Source organism: Netta rufina, assembly GCF_964035555.1.
Source record: "Netta rufina genome assembly, chromosome: 2".
In the NCBI taxonomy this organism is placed as follows: Eukaryota; Metazoa; Chordata; class Aves; order Anseriformes; family Anatidae; genus Netta; species Netta rufina.
This window is the reverse complement of record NC_140124.1, coordinates 126,151,910-126,169,651: the sequence shown is the minus strand read 5'-3', so window position 1 is coordinate 126,169,651 and position 17,742 is coordinate 126,151,910. Positions and strand designations below refer to the sequence as shown.

The following is a 17,742-nucleotide window of genomic DNA, read 5'->3' as shown; positions in this document are numbered from 1 at the left end:
TGACTTTCATTATCTTCTAGTTTTCTTTTGGCATTGAAATCTTTGAGTTGATAATCTCATTGATCTCCCTCGTCATTTCAAGCAGGAGTTCTGTAATTATGCTTCTCACACCGCCGTCATGCCAAGTCGCTTTCCCCAAGAGGTGTTTGCTCTGGTCACAGACCGTGTTCTCTGAGGAATTCCCAGATGTCTGGGTTTTTTGTTTTGTTTCAGCTTCAGTGATCTTTGATATCAGTGAGATTGTTTTGTGAGAACGGCAATCCTTTCTTCCATCGTGGTTCAAGATGAATATTAATAAAGTTTCTCTTCTTAGGAACTCTGCTACATATCCGCAGTAAGAAGTGAAGTTTCCATTTCACCCAGGTGGCTGCTCAGTGTACACAGGACCCAACCATAATTTTTCTGCTAGGCAAGAAAATCTCCTTGTGTATGCTCTGGGGTGATTCAGTTTTGCTGTGTACAGAGAGATACAGCACAGGCCAAGTTGCTTCTTTCTCAGTATTTTCATTTCAGCCTTCCTCTTGCCACAGGAGCAAGAGTTACATGCTGTCCTTCCTGTCAGCATCCTCTGCTTTCTGCGAAGGTCCTCCTGTTTTTACACTCTGTATACGTTTGCATGTGCAAATTATAATCAGCACCCTAACCCCTGCATTTTCTATCATTCCTTAGGAGAATGCCAGTCTTTGGCAAATACATTAGGTGTGGCGCTTCTGTCTGCAGCGCTTCTCATGGGAGTTTATTTGCTTCTGTAATTATGCCTGTTAGTTTTAATAAGGTCCGTGATCACTTGTTTGTCTAAGACAGGTTTGACTGAGTACGCTTCAGTTGCCTGTATTTCGACATCTAGTGCAGTGAGATGGTAGTTACCTCGTCTGGCCGTCAGCTGTCACTCAGCTGAGTGATTCAGCCTTAGGTATGTGCCTACTTGTTGATTGCCTTGCCTGTGTCGACTAGTGGCATAATGCATTCGTTTAAACACATACATTTGTGCCATTTCATTGCCTTTTCATGCCATGGTTTATTTGAACCTTCTGCCGTGCACAGTGCTAGATGCGGCACGGGTCTTTTGCGAAAGGACTTCTGCTTTTTTGGAGGTATCCAGGTGTGATATCCTGTGATATCTCAAATGGTGCTGGTAAACTGTGGATAGACCACTGAGTGGGCTACTGCGCCTACCGAGGTGCAGGTTGCTGTTCCCCTGTGAGATGCACTGTGCATGTGGATGGCCCTGCAGGTCACACATCTTTCATTTTAGTCACTTGTCTTTTGCTTTGGTGGCCCAAGCAATTTACTAGTTGCAAAGTGTTTGCTTATAATATTTGTTTCTTTTCTGATGTATACTGTGTATTTCAAATTGTACCCATCTTACCACAATTGCAGGGCAACCCTTTTCTGTTCCAGTCCCCTTGCTGACACGTAATAATTAAGTAACAATAACAATCCCCAGCTTTGACCACTTTGTTTATTGAGAAAGTCTTTGCCTTTTGATTCCATAATTAGTTACCTTACTTGTCTGTTTTGTTTTTCTTTGGAAATCTTCCTTTGTTCTCAAAATTGCACAGTGCCTCTGTAAGGAGGGCTGTTACAGAAGGATCGAGTCAGGGACAGATGGAAGATGTATTCCCAAGTAACTGTAATCTAGTCACTGATTTAGGGACTCTCATGCTTCATGTAGCATCTTGGATCAACATAGTCTTGGAGATTAGGGAACCAATATAGTTTCATGGTGAAAGAAGTCTGCAAGTTGAAACAGTTTCTAGCTCAGCTTTCCTAGTCTGAACTCCCTTTTGTGTTTCAATGTGTCCTGTGTAGTAATTAAAAAAGTATGTTAAGCTGACTGTTGTTTGAAGAAGTGGCTGAAAATTATTATGAGCGCAGATTTTTTCTACTTTTTTTTTTTTTTTTTTTCCTTCTAAAAATACCTTCCCGCCTTTCAAGTTCTCAGCCAGGAATGAAACACTCCTCAGAAAACTTCTCACTGATCATAAATAGGAGTTTGCGAAGGATATTCCTCTGTGGATGATAATACCCCGACAAAAATAACTTCTGTATTTTCTGAAAGTGTGATAGGATTTCATGCTCTGGCCTGGCGGAAGCCCAAAGAAATCTGCAGCTGCTCGTTCTGCCTGCGTCTGCCCGGCCTTCCAGGATTTGTGTGTGCCACCTCCCGATATGTTCAGAAAGCCAGGGAAGGCACTTTGCAGAAAGAGTAGTTTCTACTCATTCCTCCCCACCATGCTTAGTGCTGAGCAAGTGGGTGAACTTTTCTGTAAGCCTTGTGGCTCTTTTGCATTTGAGTTTTAGTCTATAACCTTTGATGTGTTCCTCACTGTGTGCTTTTTTATCTTTGGCTGTAAATTGTTTAATAAACATAATAATAATAAAAGTTAGTGATTTATTTTTTCTTATGCCTCAGGAGAGTAACATGCTTTTAAGCCCTAATTTCACTTGCTGTGGTATATTACTTACTTGTTAACTAGCTTGCAGCTGTGTCCAGATTTCCACTGAAATTACCACACCCTAATGTAGGCCATTGTTGGTTTTTTTTTGTTTTGTTTTAAATGCCACAGGTGTCTGGAGATTGAATCACTGGGGCTGAGGTAGCGGGTTTTATGTGGGACAGCGTGAAGGAGCTGAATTTGAGTGTATGGTTTGGCAGGGATGCTAAGCTGATTAGCACGAGTTGAAAGGGCTAATTCCTCGCACCCACGCCAGGTCATGAGTTTATGGCCCTCCGTGTACGGGCACGGGATCTCCACTGATCTTCCCCTCGCTCTCATGTGAGCAGGTTCAGTGAGGTGAATTATCAGGGAGCTATTAGCTTTCTGCTGGGGGGGGAGAGAGGACAAACAGGGTCGTCCTCTGCTGCGGCAGCGAGGCGTGGGATCGCTCTGCCTGTTCTCAAGCCACCCCTCATAAGGCAAAAACCAACAAATTGTTGGAGGGACAAATGGGGAGCACAAACAGAGTGGGGACCAGCACCGATACACGGGGATTCTGTGCACACTGATTTCATGCGCAGTTTGTCAATTTAGCCTATTTGAAATGTATACACAAGATAAATTTTGTTAGTAATTCTAGATAGCCATCTGCTCGCTGTTGCTTTAAGTTGTGCCCTTGCTAAACTGTTTGTGTGTGGCTATCTCATTATTTGATTTTATAGAACAGAAAAGATTGAATTAGCGGCTGCTCGGAAGGTAATGCGGAGCTGTATGCTTTCTGTCATCCCCAAGTAAGCTGCTGGATGCAGCAGTACCGCAAGAAAAAGAAGATGCATAAAGCTTAGGACTTGTGTAGTACTTTATTTATACATACATATATATACATATATATATATATATATATATATATATATATTACATACATAGATATACACTTTATACATATATATAATATGCATATACAGATAATATACTTCAGCTGTATAGATGATACACGGATATCAAAATATTTACTGTAAACGTAAGAAGCATTCAGAAGATAAACATTTAACCTTTGGCAGTATTGTATGCTTTTGTGTAACAGTGAATGAAGTCATATCATGAGAATGGAGAGTTTAATGGATTTATAGGCTAAAACCAAACCTTCCTTGGTCAGGAAACTTTCAGCTGTATTAGGGTTCGATGACTTGTGAACTTTTGGCAGAAGAGTTGCATTAACAAGCTGCTAGCCAAAGAAAGGCTTGGTCTGGAAAAAAAAAAAAAAGGCATTGAGATGCTGCGTAGCTAGACACTGCCCACAGTCTCTTATAATGCTGGTCCTGTGCCTTTCAATATTTTCATTAATGTGGATGGTAGAATAAGCAGAACTTCTGTTAAATTTGTGGATTCTACAAAGCAGGGTTGGAGGAGACTGCAGGCATTTTAGAACTAGAAGTAGAAATCAGTGCAATCCTGAAAAATTGAAATCATAATTCTTTCCATTTTTTTTTTTTATTATTATTTTCAAAGGGAATTCAAGGAAGACAAGAACAAAGTCTCATTAGCTGCAAAACAGTCAGCATCACAAACAAAATATGGCATACAGCATGCTGAGTAGCAATTCCGCAGAAAAGGACCTGGAATCCTTTATGTGTGATACTGTTGCGAAAAATAGGCACTAATTTGAATATGTAAGTGGAAGTATAGAAGAAAAAAAAAGTCAGTTTTTTTAATGATTTTTTTTTAATCTGGCCCTCAATTCTTAGTCTTTGTAAAGCACTTCACAAGTAAGTGGAACATATATTTGGTTACACACCTGTAGGTGTAATAGATTGTGTACATTTAGTTGTATGGCATAGTAGTGTGAAAGCATGGTAGCACCATGCTCATGTGTATTTTCACATTCTGCACAGATGAACTTCAGTCTTCCATTTTCTATTCAGGTCATTAGTCTCTACAGCTGTGTTGCTTTTTTACCCAGCAGCTGCTATTTCAAGTCAAGATTTTGCTTTTTCAGTTTTTCCACAATTTGAAAGTACATTTAACATGAAAGCTCTTTGCTCATGTTTCTGCTTTCTCTGCTGTCTTATCTGCTTTTGTCTTTCTTTGCTTATTAGATTAGTTTGACATACTCTCAGACTTGTTTCACCTCAGTATTTCATTCATATTTTATGTCATAAGATTTAAGGAAATAAGCTGATGTGTTCCAGAAAAGCACAGGAAATAATAATCATTAGAAAAAAAAAAGGAAAAAAAAAAAAAAAAAAGAAGTTATTCTTTTTGCCATGTGGAGCTTTTTAGCATGACACAGGTTTGTTTGCATTTGTTAAAAATATTCTGAATCTGTGAGTATAACTAAGCTAACATATTTCCCAGCTTATGGGAAAAATGAATGGAATATTTGACAGTAATATTTTCACTTCAAAGTGTGAGGGGTTTTTGTTCTGCTTTTTAGCATGAGAGAAAAAATCACAGCTTACACATTGTTTAACTAGAAAGTTCATACCAAACTGTCTAATGAAACCTATGTAATTGCCTATACAGAAAATGCCTTCAAAAGCTGGACAAAAGAAAAATGCAGTTATAGTGTATTTAGCTCCCCTTAAGTGCCTGCTGGAGCATTTCTAGTGTATCTGGGCAGGTTGGACTGAGAGAGGAAAAACATTGCAGCATTTTAGAAGGCACCATAAGCTTTTGCAGCCTCGTGCCTTACAGACTTCAGCTCTGTAGACACGTATGCGATTAAGACTGCAAGTAATATCATTGCTGCGATGTGTTGGCGTGGTAGTTGGTGACTTTATAAAGCAACAAAGGCGGCAGTCAGCAGCTGCACAACAAAGATATCCAACAAAGATCCGAGTGTCTGTAACCATTGCGCAGCATAAAGAAAAACTCCTTTGTAGGCTCTTTGATGTGGCAGTCCCATAGATGTGAGCTGGTTAGCCACTTGAAATGAGGTGTGGGGGCTATTCCAGACGTACTCATAATAGCCTAATAAATTATCCCTCTCGTATATGCTGTCTTTTTCAAAAATATCCAAGTAGCAGATTTAGAGTTATTTTAATGACGTTACCATGCTTTATCTCTGCCCAGTTTGGTAAAATCTCTCTCCCCAAGTCCTGCATTTTGTTTTGTGGTGGTGAACGGTTCTGTGCTTGGGGCTGCAAAATATTTGTGCTTCACTCTTCATAAAATACTGTGACACTGGTATAAATATGTGTAAAGAGAAGATGGAGCATGCAAGTTTTTGCCTGTTATTGTGACGACATCAAAGATTACTTGCTTGGTAATGTGAAAATGACATTACAACACCATGTCAACTGTGTTCTCTCTGTTGTCTCTAATTGGATTTTAGAACTGATTACAAATCAATAATCTCCACATTTCATGTACTGGAGGGTTACTCCTTGCACTTATATTTGCTTCCTGAGCATCTCTGTTTATGCAGATTAATTTACAAAACATCTGTGGTTTCTTGTAGGAGTTCTCCAGCTTTAGATATCTAAGAAAGCTAGTAAAATAAACAGACCCCAACATCTAATATGTTATAATTTTATTCAGATTTCCCACATGCTTCGTTGCAGTACAAATAATCTTTTTTTCTCCTAAACTTTATTTTGTTTATTTTTCCTGTTCCTTGATACTATTACCAAACTGCCTTTTATCCTTAATAGAAAAGGATCAATCCTATGATGTGTCCCTTTAAAACAGAAGTACAACATAACAGCAATAACAACCATAAATATACTTCATAAAGCACTTGATTTTTATGTGATTATGAGTATGCTCTGCTTTCTTGAAAGGAAGAATAAACATTCAATACTGGAAGTCAAAAGGATAACTGACAGCTGATGAGGCCTGAGAATAGGTGTTCAGTAGTGTCTCATACAGTACTGTATGAGTGATCTTTGTTATACTCACAGATACGAGCTAAAATGCTGTGAATACTTTTAAGGTGTTTCTTAAACATTAATTATTGTGATGATTTTTCATAGTTTCTATGTTGGTTTAATTTAAAAAATATTTAATAACCATGGCCTGGTTGTGCCATTATTTACTTTGATTCTTACAATTAGGAAACTTTTTGAATTGTAATGGATTTAGAATCAGAGTTAAACACACAGTATACCATGAATTCTATAGCTATACTCTTTCTCCATCTTTAAGTGAGGTCCCTCCAACAGCACTTTCTGTTAAATGACAGTAGAATTTTTGCAGTCTGAATTTCATACTTATTTTTGAACACACGAAGTGTTTAAATGTATCTCAGCTGGACTGTGTATGTATTTTTAAATTCTGTCACTGTTAGCATTTTACTTATGGTGTTTATGAAAAGGGCAAATGATTGCATCTCAGCTCTTTTTTTTTTTTTTTTTTCAACTTTTGCCTTTCTAGAGATTAAAATCATTCTATCTTCCCTGCGTAATAAAAATGTCCTTCCAATCTGAATGTTGTCTTCAAAGCGTAGATAAGCAGCAATATAGTTTACTTTAGCACAGCTGCTGTTGTATAATGAAGTCTTACTGTATGGCGTATCTAATGATGCAGGATTTTAACCAACTATGTCCTTCTCAGTAGAGATACTTTGGTATTTTTGAACTGTTTTTTGGGGATGGAAAATACTGATTTAACCACATAAAAGTGTATAGAGCCATGCTCATTTCCGTAAGACACTAATTAGATTTTTTTTTCAGGTGTGTTGGATAGGCTTTTATGCTTAGAAGAGAGAATTACTCCAGGAAAAGTGTCAAAGCGTGGGTCAGTGGGGGAGGAGGATGAATTTCAGGTCCTCCTTCACCAGAGGGACCAAAGCTTCAGCTAGGAAAGGTCCCTGGTCACCAGACTGCTTGCTGGCTGCTATGGGATTTGTCTCTCCACTACACTGAGTGCATACAACGCCCCAAAACCACGCCTGGTGTTTGTTACTGAGTAGTAGGAGGTGACAGCGTTAGGTTGTCCTGTTTGCTTTTGATGCCAACAGGAGAAACCTATGGCTTTCTCCTGGATAATGACTACCTGTGAACTTGCTTTAGTGAATTGCCTGGGATGCTGGCTGTCCTCTGAACTGTTACCATGTGTTTTTTGCAAGAGGTTTTGTTGGTAGCCAAAACATAACCAAAGAGCATCCTCTCAGTGAATAAATAGTGTGAAGGAGCTGTGCTCTGACCCTGTTTCGCTTATGAGTACAGACTAATCCAGAGAACATCTATTGGCAGTACAGAGACCCAGCTGGGTAGGTGGAGGGAGATAATTGGTATCAGGCATATTCCAGGTAAATGCTTTATACACTGCTTTGTAGGCAAATATGGGAAATCTGTGGTATTTGTGTTTGTAATTTATATAAGGATTGAAGTGTTACACCTGTAGCCTGGATGAGTAATTTCCATCTGTAACCTGGATAAGTAAGCTTTATTGCTTTTTTTTTTTTTTTTAACTTTTTTTTTTTTTTTTCTTATTTAATCTATTTTCTAGTTTGGTAACAGGCAGGAAAAAAACAAAACAAAACAGTTTTTCTCTAGTGGCCCTATTTGATGTTTTATGTGCACTTTACTCGAAAAACTATTGCTACTGCAATTAGTTGCATAGAGATCAGCTCTTGGAGAAACTGGCGAGTGCTAATCTTATCATCAGGAGATCTGTATGGAATTTTATTCTAGAATAATCATTCTTCCTGCTGTTTTTTAGGCAGGATCATCCCACTGTTGAGCAACAAAACCTAGAGCCGGGGCACACCGGTTCTGCTTTAGTCATGTTCTTTGGTTGCGAGCAACAGCTGTTTCTCTGTGCATCAGTTTGGAAGTAATCTTTGCAGGGCCATGACTTTGGTGAATAGTTTTGTGACCCAGATCCAGTAGCAAGAAGAAGTGTTGTTAATATCAATACTGTCACTCGGCATTCAAAACGTGAAGCACCCTGCTCATAGCACTTTGTTTATTACAGCAATAGACAATGGCACAAGTTAAGATGCAGACTACAGCAAACCTGTCTGGACCTACCATGTCCCCTATGGTGCTACCCCTCCCAGTAACAACTACAAACACGCTGGGTCTGCCACCTGCCATGAATGGATCCATTTCGGAACCGGCTGCCAGTTGTAGCAGTCCTACTGCTGGCCCCGTGGATCCTGCTCCCGCTAGCAACTCACCAGGTATGTTGGTCCAGCTCTGTTTGCTTTGTTGTTCAAGTGAATCTTTTCATCAGTGTTAATAAAAAAAAAAAAAAAGTCTTAAAGAGTGTAAAAGTAAAGAAAGAAAATTCTGTAGAAAAATATTTTAGTTAACTTGACTATTTACTACATTAAGTTTCTTTAACAGAGCTGAGATTTACAGTAAAGTGTTGGTTAATGGTATAAAAACTCAGAAAAGAACATGTCTATTTTGTCAAATTCTGGGTGTATCTTTTACAGAGAAGTTTTAGTCGTGCAGGAAGGTCTCCAAGTGTACTTCTCTTCCCTAGAACAGAATGTCTTTAGACTGCTTGGCAGTATTTGGTGTTTCCTTTGTAGCCTAATAAATGCTGTAGTTCCTATGCTGCACAGGGTATTAAATACAGAAATGTTATCCTAAAAAGTTAAGCAAGCAGTGAAAGCATGTGTAGGGGATAAATACAAGAAATAGGAGGAGGCTAAAAAATGCTAGGGCAGTATACATGAAGTAAATAGTCTAAGAAAAGCAGAACAGAATCCTTAAAGGGAGTAGGGAGATGTTCTTTGGGAGTGCTCAGAGAGTGACTTAGTATGAGAATTGAGAACTGGGAAGGAGGGAGAAGCAAGTGAGGATCACAGTGTTTCATCTGCTGTATTTATCTTGCAACATTTATGCTATCCAGCGTTGCTTCAAGGTGTTGAGAAATCATTCTGAAAGAGTAGTCAACTCATATAACAAGCATACTCCTGACAACATTTCGGTGATGTAGAAAATGTGGTATATGTATATGTCTATCTCCACTGTCATCTTTTACAGAGACATTTTGAAAAAATATATTTTTAATTGCATGTATTCAAAATCAACATTATATAATGCATATTCTGTTACAATTAATATGTAAATGGTACTTAAACATTGTATTTAGCTTATATGCAAAAATTATTTTTTAGCCAAAGTTTTCTTTCTTTAAGCATACTATTGCTCTTGCAAAGTATTGCAAAGTTGTGAAGAATACATTTATACACAAAAAACTTTACAGACTCTTTATTTACAGCTCCTCTCCAAGATAACATGGCAAACCCCAAAGAGAAAACTCCAATGTGTCTGGTAAATGAGTTAGCCCGTTTCAATAGAATTCAACCCCAGTATAAGCTTCTGAATGAACGAGGGCCTGCTCATGCCAAGGTAAGGTCACACTTCCAGGTTATGAGCCAAGCATTAAATGCTGAACAAATAATGTCATGATCTTGACAAGTTCACTTGTCAAACACAACCGTGTTTCTAGTGTAAAGGGTTTCTAACATTTTTTTTTATTTGTCTTTATTTTTCTTGCTTTCAGAAAGTATGTTTGTGATTCTGTTGGAGCCCTTTACATCACTTTGTACCTTACTTCGACTTACAGCTTTGAGTTTGTATTTGTTGGTTTCTATAAAGACCTTCTGAGGGTCTTTCCAGAGTATCACCACCCTTTGTTAATCTCTGTGGGGTTTTTGCTTTTTAAGCTGTGTGAATCCTTCTCTCCAGTTGGCTTGCCTGTGATAATTACCTCTGATTTTTTTTCATGGTGGTGCAGATTACTATAAAGACAGTCCATGATATTTTTCAATTGATATGATTCTGAGTCCATTGATGCTGTATCTATGGATATTACATTGTAGGGCACAAACTCTTTTTATTGTTCTTTCCTTTAAATTTTGTGCAACCTTAAGGTTTGCAGTGATATTAAGCCTCCTAATGTGATCATAGCATTAAAGTTTATAGTGAGCTGGTGGTTAATTCTTGTCAGTTATCATGTCAATTTGGATATCCAGATTCATTTAATAGGTAGGAAATTAGGATGCTTTCAGATGATAAGGAACATGGAGGGATATTCTCATGATCAGTAAAAAGTTTCAGCTATCTGTGGGCTCTTCTCTCAGCCCTTGTTTCTGTTGCCCATTATGTTGTCAGCTAGCACAGAGCTGATGCAGGCTCCTGACGGTGTAATTTGGCTGATTTTGTGCATATTTCATGCTGGTGGAAATGATGTCAGCAGGTGCGGGGCTGTCGGAAATCAGCAAGCTCTTAGGATTGCCCATCAGTAATGGGAGCTGAAGTACTCGTCCTCTCCCTGGAAGCGTTCAGGACCAGGTGATTCACTGGTTGGTTTTAGGTTGTGACATGTTAAATCTGATGTGCTCTCCGTTGCTTTTCACCCAGTTGCTGCATATTTATTTTGTTACTTTTTTCCATGACTGCGATTCAAGTGCTTCAGTCATGCCAAAAGGTGTGGTGGGCGCTGTTTGTATTTCTCAACAGTAAAGGGATATGAGTTGTGTTACGTTTCTACTACAGTGTAGCAGGATAAGATGTAGTTCAGATATATTTGTTACTGTTTTTAAAGGAACTGGAATTACTGAAATTACTTGAGTCTGTGTTAGCTGTGCTTTTGAAAGCCAGATTTAACAAGGGTTTCTTATTTTTTCAGTTTTTCAATTTACCTCATTACTTTTAATTATGTTCATAGTGATCAAAAAATATGACATGCTGTGCGGAATGGTTGTTGCTCAGAAGAATGTGAAGTCTAATTTGGGCCTGTGCAGCGAGTGAGAACAACACAGGAGGGGAGAGGATGAAGAACAAGGGTGATATTAATAAGATTATGCAGACTAGTATACCTCTGGTCTATGGAAAGCAGAGACAAAAACCTACGACTGTGTTGGCAGTTTTGGATAATGTATTGCTAGCAACATGATGATTTATCTGATACAACATGTGAAACAGAGCTGAGTCTGCTCTAGAAAATATGACCTAAAGGATGTTTTGCTGCTGCTGTTCACCATTTAAGGAGTTTCTCAGTTTGCTTTGTTCTTACACAAACTGTGTTCCTGTCCACTGGTGGTTTTCATTATTTTCAGAGGCATGCTTTACAGGACATCTGCTTGTGTCATGGCCAGAAATGCTAGTAAATTTACATGTCCTTTTTTCTAGTTATCTATGGAAAGTAAGTTCTGACAAGGATGAAATGTGAAGCTAGAAACAGCGGAGCTGTGAAAGAAGTGGTACTTCTTGACAGTGTGGTTAGGATGCCTAGGAGCCTGCTCTCCAACTAGATTCTTCATCATAAGAAAAATCAGATCTTTTGTTAGCATTAACTACGTTTTCAAGTGTATTTGTCAGGCTGATCCTTTCTTGTATGCTTCTATGTCAGTGGCATCTCAGGAGACAAACTTAAAAGAAAGACTGGCAAAAGAAATTAGAGAGTGGCACAGAGAAAAGAGCAGGTTGCTGAGGGACATAGCACTTCAAAAGGCTGGGAAGCAGGAGAGAGGGTTTGGTGTGCAGATGAAGTGAGGAGGAAAAAAAATTCCAGACCTCAGGAACTTGGTGGAATGAAAATAAGGGCAAGGCACAATAGCCTTAGCATTTCTGCTCTGTTGCCATCAGGTAATTAGGTTAGACTTAAGGAATAAAAACTTTCACAAAAACAGGTGAGAAATGCCTGTCCATTTGTAGCAGAACTGTCAGCTGGGGTCTGAGAAATTAAACATTCGTTGGCTACTCTACACTTTTTTATAGCCAATTGTATTCCTTTAATTAAATTGCAACCTCCTTTTTTTTTTTTTTTTTTTTTTTTCAGGAGGTTTTTCTCAGATAGGATAAGTGAGAAGGCTAGAGCTCCAGCTCCAGAAATTTACTGAACAAGCCCTTTTTTAACTTAAATTGTTCTAATTTATTGCTCTGAGCACTAAGAAGAGAGTTACAAGTACATAAGTAGCCGTTACCAAACATATTTTTATTAAAAATCAAGATTATTCTCCTCCTGTAAAAATAATACACTGATATTTTCTTTCAGTTCTGTTAGTAATAAGGATGTATGTTCATAGGTAATGTATATAAGATATGGATATTTAGCTCTCATACCCAGCTTAACTTTCAAGTCTGAGGGGTAGCATTTGACAGAATGCAATATTTAGAGACTAGCTTTTTGCTTCCCCCTTGTTTGCAAGGAAATTGTCATGACTGCTGTGAAAAAATGAAATGGTGCTAGGAGCTGTGGTCCACAGTCTTGCACTGTGTTTCTGAAATTTACAGTGGGCAAAAATTCAGGCCTGTAACTAAGATAAAAGCATGTGTTTATAGAATTCAAATGTACTATGTGCATGTGATGGGAGGCACATACATATTTGTATTCAAATGCTTGTGTGCAGGTACTTACTGAATAAAAATACATGTGAAGGCAGATTTAAGGGCTGTACATCCTGCCTATCTCTAGATATCTGGTTCTGAATCTAGCAAATTTAAATCACTTTAAAAAGTATAGAGTAAATGGCTATCCAAATAAAACATTTGCTTTGTATACTACTGATATGTGCAATATCTTTGTGTTGCCTCAAGTAAGTTAGCCTGTTTTCTCAGGTGGGTATATCTTCATTTACCACGTATATTTGGCAATGAAATCCTGCTTTATTTTATTCGGTATTCATATGGAAAAGAGATAATTTCTTATTTTTTATCCTCTTTTTGTTAGATGCACAAATTTAAACAAAACATGTACATATCATACAGAAGATATACTGTATGTAGTATCTTAAATATGCTTTGAGATTTATCTTCACAGCCTGCATAGCACAGATACTGCTTGAAATACTCCATTATCACAGATTTTGCAATGTATATGGTTTTATCAGCAGTTATGGAACTCTGAATTTTTTACAGTTCCTGTCTTCACTATAGAATCCACACTGAAGAACTGCAGTGTCATTCAAAAAGATAACTTTTTTTTTTTCTTTCTTACTATATATTGTTGAATATATTTGACTTGTGACTCTGTCCTAGCGATACAATTTCTTGTTTCAGAAATCAGGTTACATGGGAAATCTTTTACCTGTGTAGAAGTATTTGGGCCAAATTCTCTTCAAATTTCCTGAAGAATGTGCAGTCATTTATATCCATTCAGAAATATTACAAAATTGTATTTTTAATAGCGATCTTTACCTGTTATTGACAAGCAAAAGTGACTGAATATGTTTAAACATGTAAAGAAATGTCACCTGAACTGACCTGTGTATAGTCATCCAAGAACAAAGGGCTGGTTTGCATGGTTATTATTACTTGGTTTAAATAGTATTCTCTCTTTCATAGCTGATGCTAGCATTATGCTATTTTACTTTTCATCTATAAGGCCAAATGTTGCCCTCTGCTAAGGACCCACTGATCTCTTTAAGAATTAGATGTGTTATCTGGGAATTGAATTATAATGAAAAGAGGGTACATTTTCTCTTCAAGCCCATAGATTTTCATACAGAGTGATCTGATCTGCTGTGATAGTCTTGCCAGTTTTACCTGTTGTTTGTCTTGAAGATGTTCACAGTGCAACTGACTCTTGGAGAACAGACGTGGGAAGCTGAAGGAAGCAGTATTAAAAAGGCCCAACATGCTGCTGCTAGCAAAGCATTGAATGAAACTACCCTTCCCAAGCCAACTCCTAGACCACCCAAAAATAATGTTAACAATAATCCAGGTATGACAATTTCCTCTGTGTAATAAAACATGTTGAAGTGTTGAAATATTACACCACTAATAAATAAGTTTAACAAGATATAGGTTTAATTGGCAGATGGGAATCAATGTGATTGTTTTACAGGTAAGGTAGTTAATAAAGAAACTCTAGTGAGTTTGTGTAGGAGAATTTTTAATGCACATACTTAAAATGATTGAACTTTAAGTGAATATTATTTACATAATATTCAGCAGTATACAAAGTGACTGTATGTGATCAACCATAGACAGAGAAGACAAAAACAGATTGAACTGACCATTATTACCGTAGTAAAGTTCTGTGTTTTTTTGGGGGAAGTTATTTTAGCTAATTTTCCAATGGAAGAGCCAAATTTTGTCCAGTCCAATCCTGTGAAATTATATCTGTGGTGTAAATACATGTATAAGGTCAGGTTTTGGCATGGCAGCTTTGAGAGGTAATTTCCTGCATGACAGATTTTCTTTCTTAACAGTCTGTGCTTTCAGAAAGCCCTCAAACAGCTTTAGAAATTGTTTGAGCAATTAAAAGAACATATGTTGCTGTCTTGCATCCTTCATTTCAAGTTGTTACCTGTGAGTTGCCTTCTATGCATACAAGGCCTTTTGAGGTACACATCTCAGCTACATCCTCGGTGATTTGTTCTGTCTTGTTCGGCAAGTTAATTGGAAAAAGAATTATTCCTAGCTTCATTTCACGCTAATATAAAAGAAAGTAACTGGTGAGGAAAAATGGATTCTTCCATTATTTTTTTCTTTTTTACACTTTATATTTTCCCTTTTCCTCTTTTCTCTTTTTATTTCCCTTTGGTTCCACTCCCCTTTAAAAAACATAAAACATTTCATGCACTTTTTTAAAATGGATTCATTTTTCAGGAAGAAAGCAGGACTAACTTCCTTGAGAGCTTATGAGTATTATCCAGCACATTAGGCATTAAGGATTGTTTGCAAGTGAAGTGGCAGTATCCTCTTGCACTTTTGGAGATCAATGCATTGCTTCTCTGGGACACTGGTTTTACCCTGTGTCCTTTGCAGACACTGTGGCTTTTGCTGTTTAGGAAGCAGGAGGCTCAGATCTCTGTACAAAAGGATCCTGGATTTGTTTCTTGACATTGCAATGTCACTCAGCTTCTAGCCTTTTGGGGCTTTTAGCATATTTGTAAAGGGAAAAGGTGATAACAAAAGAAACAGGCTTTAAAAGAATTCATTAAAACTTGTATCACACAATACTGTAATTTTGCTTTAAGAAAGGTATACTGTATATGCACAAGTATCTTCTAATAAAAATGACATTTTTGCATTTTTAATACATAGTTGAATTCACAGTTATTCCTTGCTCTGTAAAATACCAAAACTGTAGTGGACAAAAGTTGTTGAATCAATACTGCGTACAAACATCCATCATTAGGCATATAAAGCTGTAAGGTCAGACTGGCACTTCCATTGTAACTGTTTTAAGACTAGATTCATTTGAAACTGCCAAGAAAATATTTTAAGTAAATACTAGCTCCTTTTTATTCAAATGTGCATTTAGCCCCTTTAAGGTTTCTGTACAACAGAGAAGTGGAGAATACTGTACCTGGATGTTTTATTTTTAAGAAAAAAATATTTTAATGAAGTTGCAGCGTAGCTTCATGTTTGGAATTTTTGGAAGCGATGCAAGTGGGCAAGTGGTGCCTGCTTGCTATTTTTGTATTCTGTTACCAGTAGGTGGCTGTAGTAACACTAATGTCCAGTAGTTATATTTCCAGTTTGTTAGAACATTCCCGTTAGTTAGATCACTTTCAGTCATAGTTCTGGGGTTTCAAGTCTTGCAAAGAAAAAGTTTTTTCTAACTTCTAATGTAACATTATTAAATGACTGCAGTAATGTAAATTACTACTTTTTTGTTTCAATGCCTCTTTGTTTGATTTTTGATTTTATTTAATGGTGTTCAGTGGAAAGAAACATTACTCTTTATAGTTTCAGAAAGCGTCATAATGCATAAGCACTTTGAAAAGGTGAATACCCAGCTTGATTATAGCATTGACTTTCTCATTCATCTGTGAAGATTAATCTACTGAAACTGCATAGAGAATACACTGAGATAAAGGTTTAAATGTTCTTTTTCATTGCTTTTGATTAAGCAGGCATCTATATTCCCATGATTTAAAGAAGGTGAAATATAATTGTTATCTGCTTCTTTTTTTAATTTAAGAGCATAAAAATACCTTCTGAGTGTATTACAGCTCTCTTGCTGCTCTCTTCAGTCCCGCGTGTGTGTTTTGCAGTATTTGTAGTGTAAGTGCCTTATGTGTACTCTTTGTTTTTTCCAGGCAGTATAACTCCAACAGTAGAACTGAATGGTCTGGCTATGAAAAGAGGAGAGCCTGCCATCTACAGGCCGTTAGATCCAAAGCCAATCCCCAATTATAGAGCAAATTATAATTTTCGGGGCATGTACAATCAGAGGTTTGTACTTTTTCTATTATTTCATGCTTCCTTATTCTGTGCTAAATCTTTATAAACTTAATAGATTGTTTCAGAGTAAAATAAAACCAAGATTTTACTAAGGGAAGTCTGTGCAGCCTCATTTTAAAACATACACAACCTCCTTTTTAAAGAAGACAGGTGCCTTAAGCATGTCAAAAGGAATAAAGGCATGTAAAACAACTGTTTCTACTTTTCAGTGTGGAAAACTGGAGTTATGGTCTCCATACATAGCAGTAAAGAGGCAGAACATTATCCTCAGAGAGAGGTTTTCCTTTCTTTGCTGATATTTTGTGTCATTTGATTAGAATCTGTAGCACTGAACATGAAGCGCTCTTTTCTTAGAAGTAGTTTATAAAATTAGAAGGGCTGTGTTCTGAAAATGGGCTTGAAACCACTGTCAAGTTTCCATATTTTTACCATTCTGTGATGTTAGCTATCTCAGTTCCTTAATATTCAGTGTTGACGCATGAAAAATCCTTTAATTCACAGTTTATAAACCTACATTAAGAGCCCTCCATTAATACTGTAATTACTTTAGTAACTTGGAGTAATCTTTGAAAAGACAATATTCTGTCTAAATTTGTTTTTAAACAGTCAAATTCTTAAAGAATTAAAAAAAAATTGAAAATTTAATTGGGAGGAGTAGTTTTCTAAATGATCATTGAAATATCTTCTTGAAAAATGTTCTAAATTTTTGAAATATCTTTGAAAAAAAAGATTTTTGAAAAATCTTTGGGATTTGTATGATTTTAGTACAGATGGAAAACCTGTTCTAATTCATCCTGAATAAAATGTAATTTGTATCTAATGCAAAAATATAGGAGTAACTTAAGGCAATATATGTATTTTTTGGAATCCCAAGGGCTAGTTCTCTGAAATAGATTTTAGTTCCTGCGTGCCTCCCCTCCTCTGCTTCCCTCCCCGAGGAACTATATTTGATCAGCTCTTTTGTATTTTAACCAAAAATAAAAAATAAAACAAAAACAAACAAAAAAAAAATGATGAGGAATTTCCAACAGAATATTTTTGCAGTGAAAGATTTTGCCTTTCTTGTAGAGGGTGTGCTCAATGGAGTCCCTAATAATTTTTATATACCTCATAACTGTAAAAAGGAATGAGTCTGTGATTGCTGGATAAGTGTTTTTGCTCAAAATTACTCTTTTGTTAGAAGTTGAATTTATAGCAAT

General features: G+C 37.0%; 1 protein-coding gene across 3 annotated transcripts in view; it reads left to right on the top strand.

Moving 5' to 3' along the window:
• STAU2 (staufen double-stranded RNA binding protein 2) overlaps positions 1-17,742 on the top strand; it is a 167,003-nt gene that overhangs the window by 9,922 nt on the left and 139,339 nt on the right. For all 3 annotated transcript variants that reach the window (XM_084281274.1, XM_084281272.1, XM_084281273.1), the window contains 4 exons: positions 8,361-8,568; positions 9,621-9,751; positions 13,910-14,069; positions 16,399-16,534. In XM_084281274.1, coding sequence (XP_084137400.1) covers positions 8,370-8,568; positions 9,621-9,751; positions 13,910-14,069; positions 16,399-16,534 — 626 coding nt within the window. In that variant the 5' untranslated portion in view covers positions 8,361-8,369. The remainder of the gene's footprint in view (positions 1-8,360; positions 8,569-9,620; positions 9,752-13,909; positions 14,070-16,398; positions 16,535-17,742) is intronic.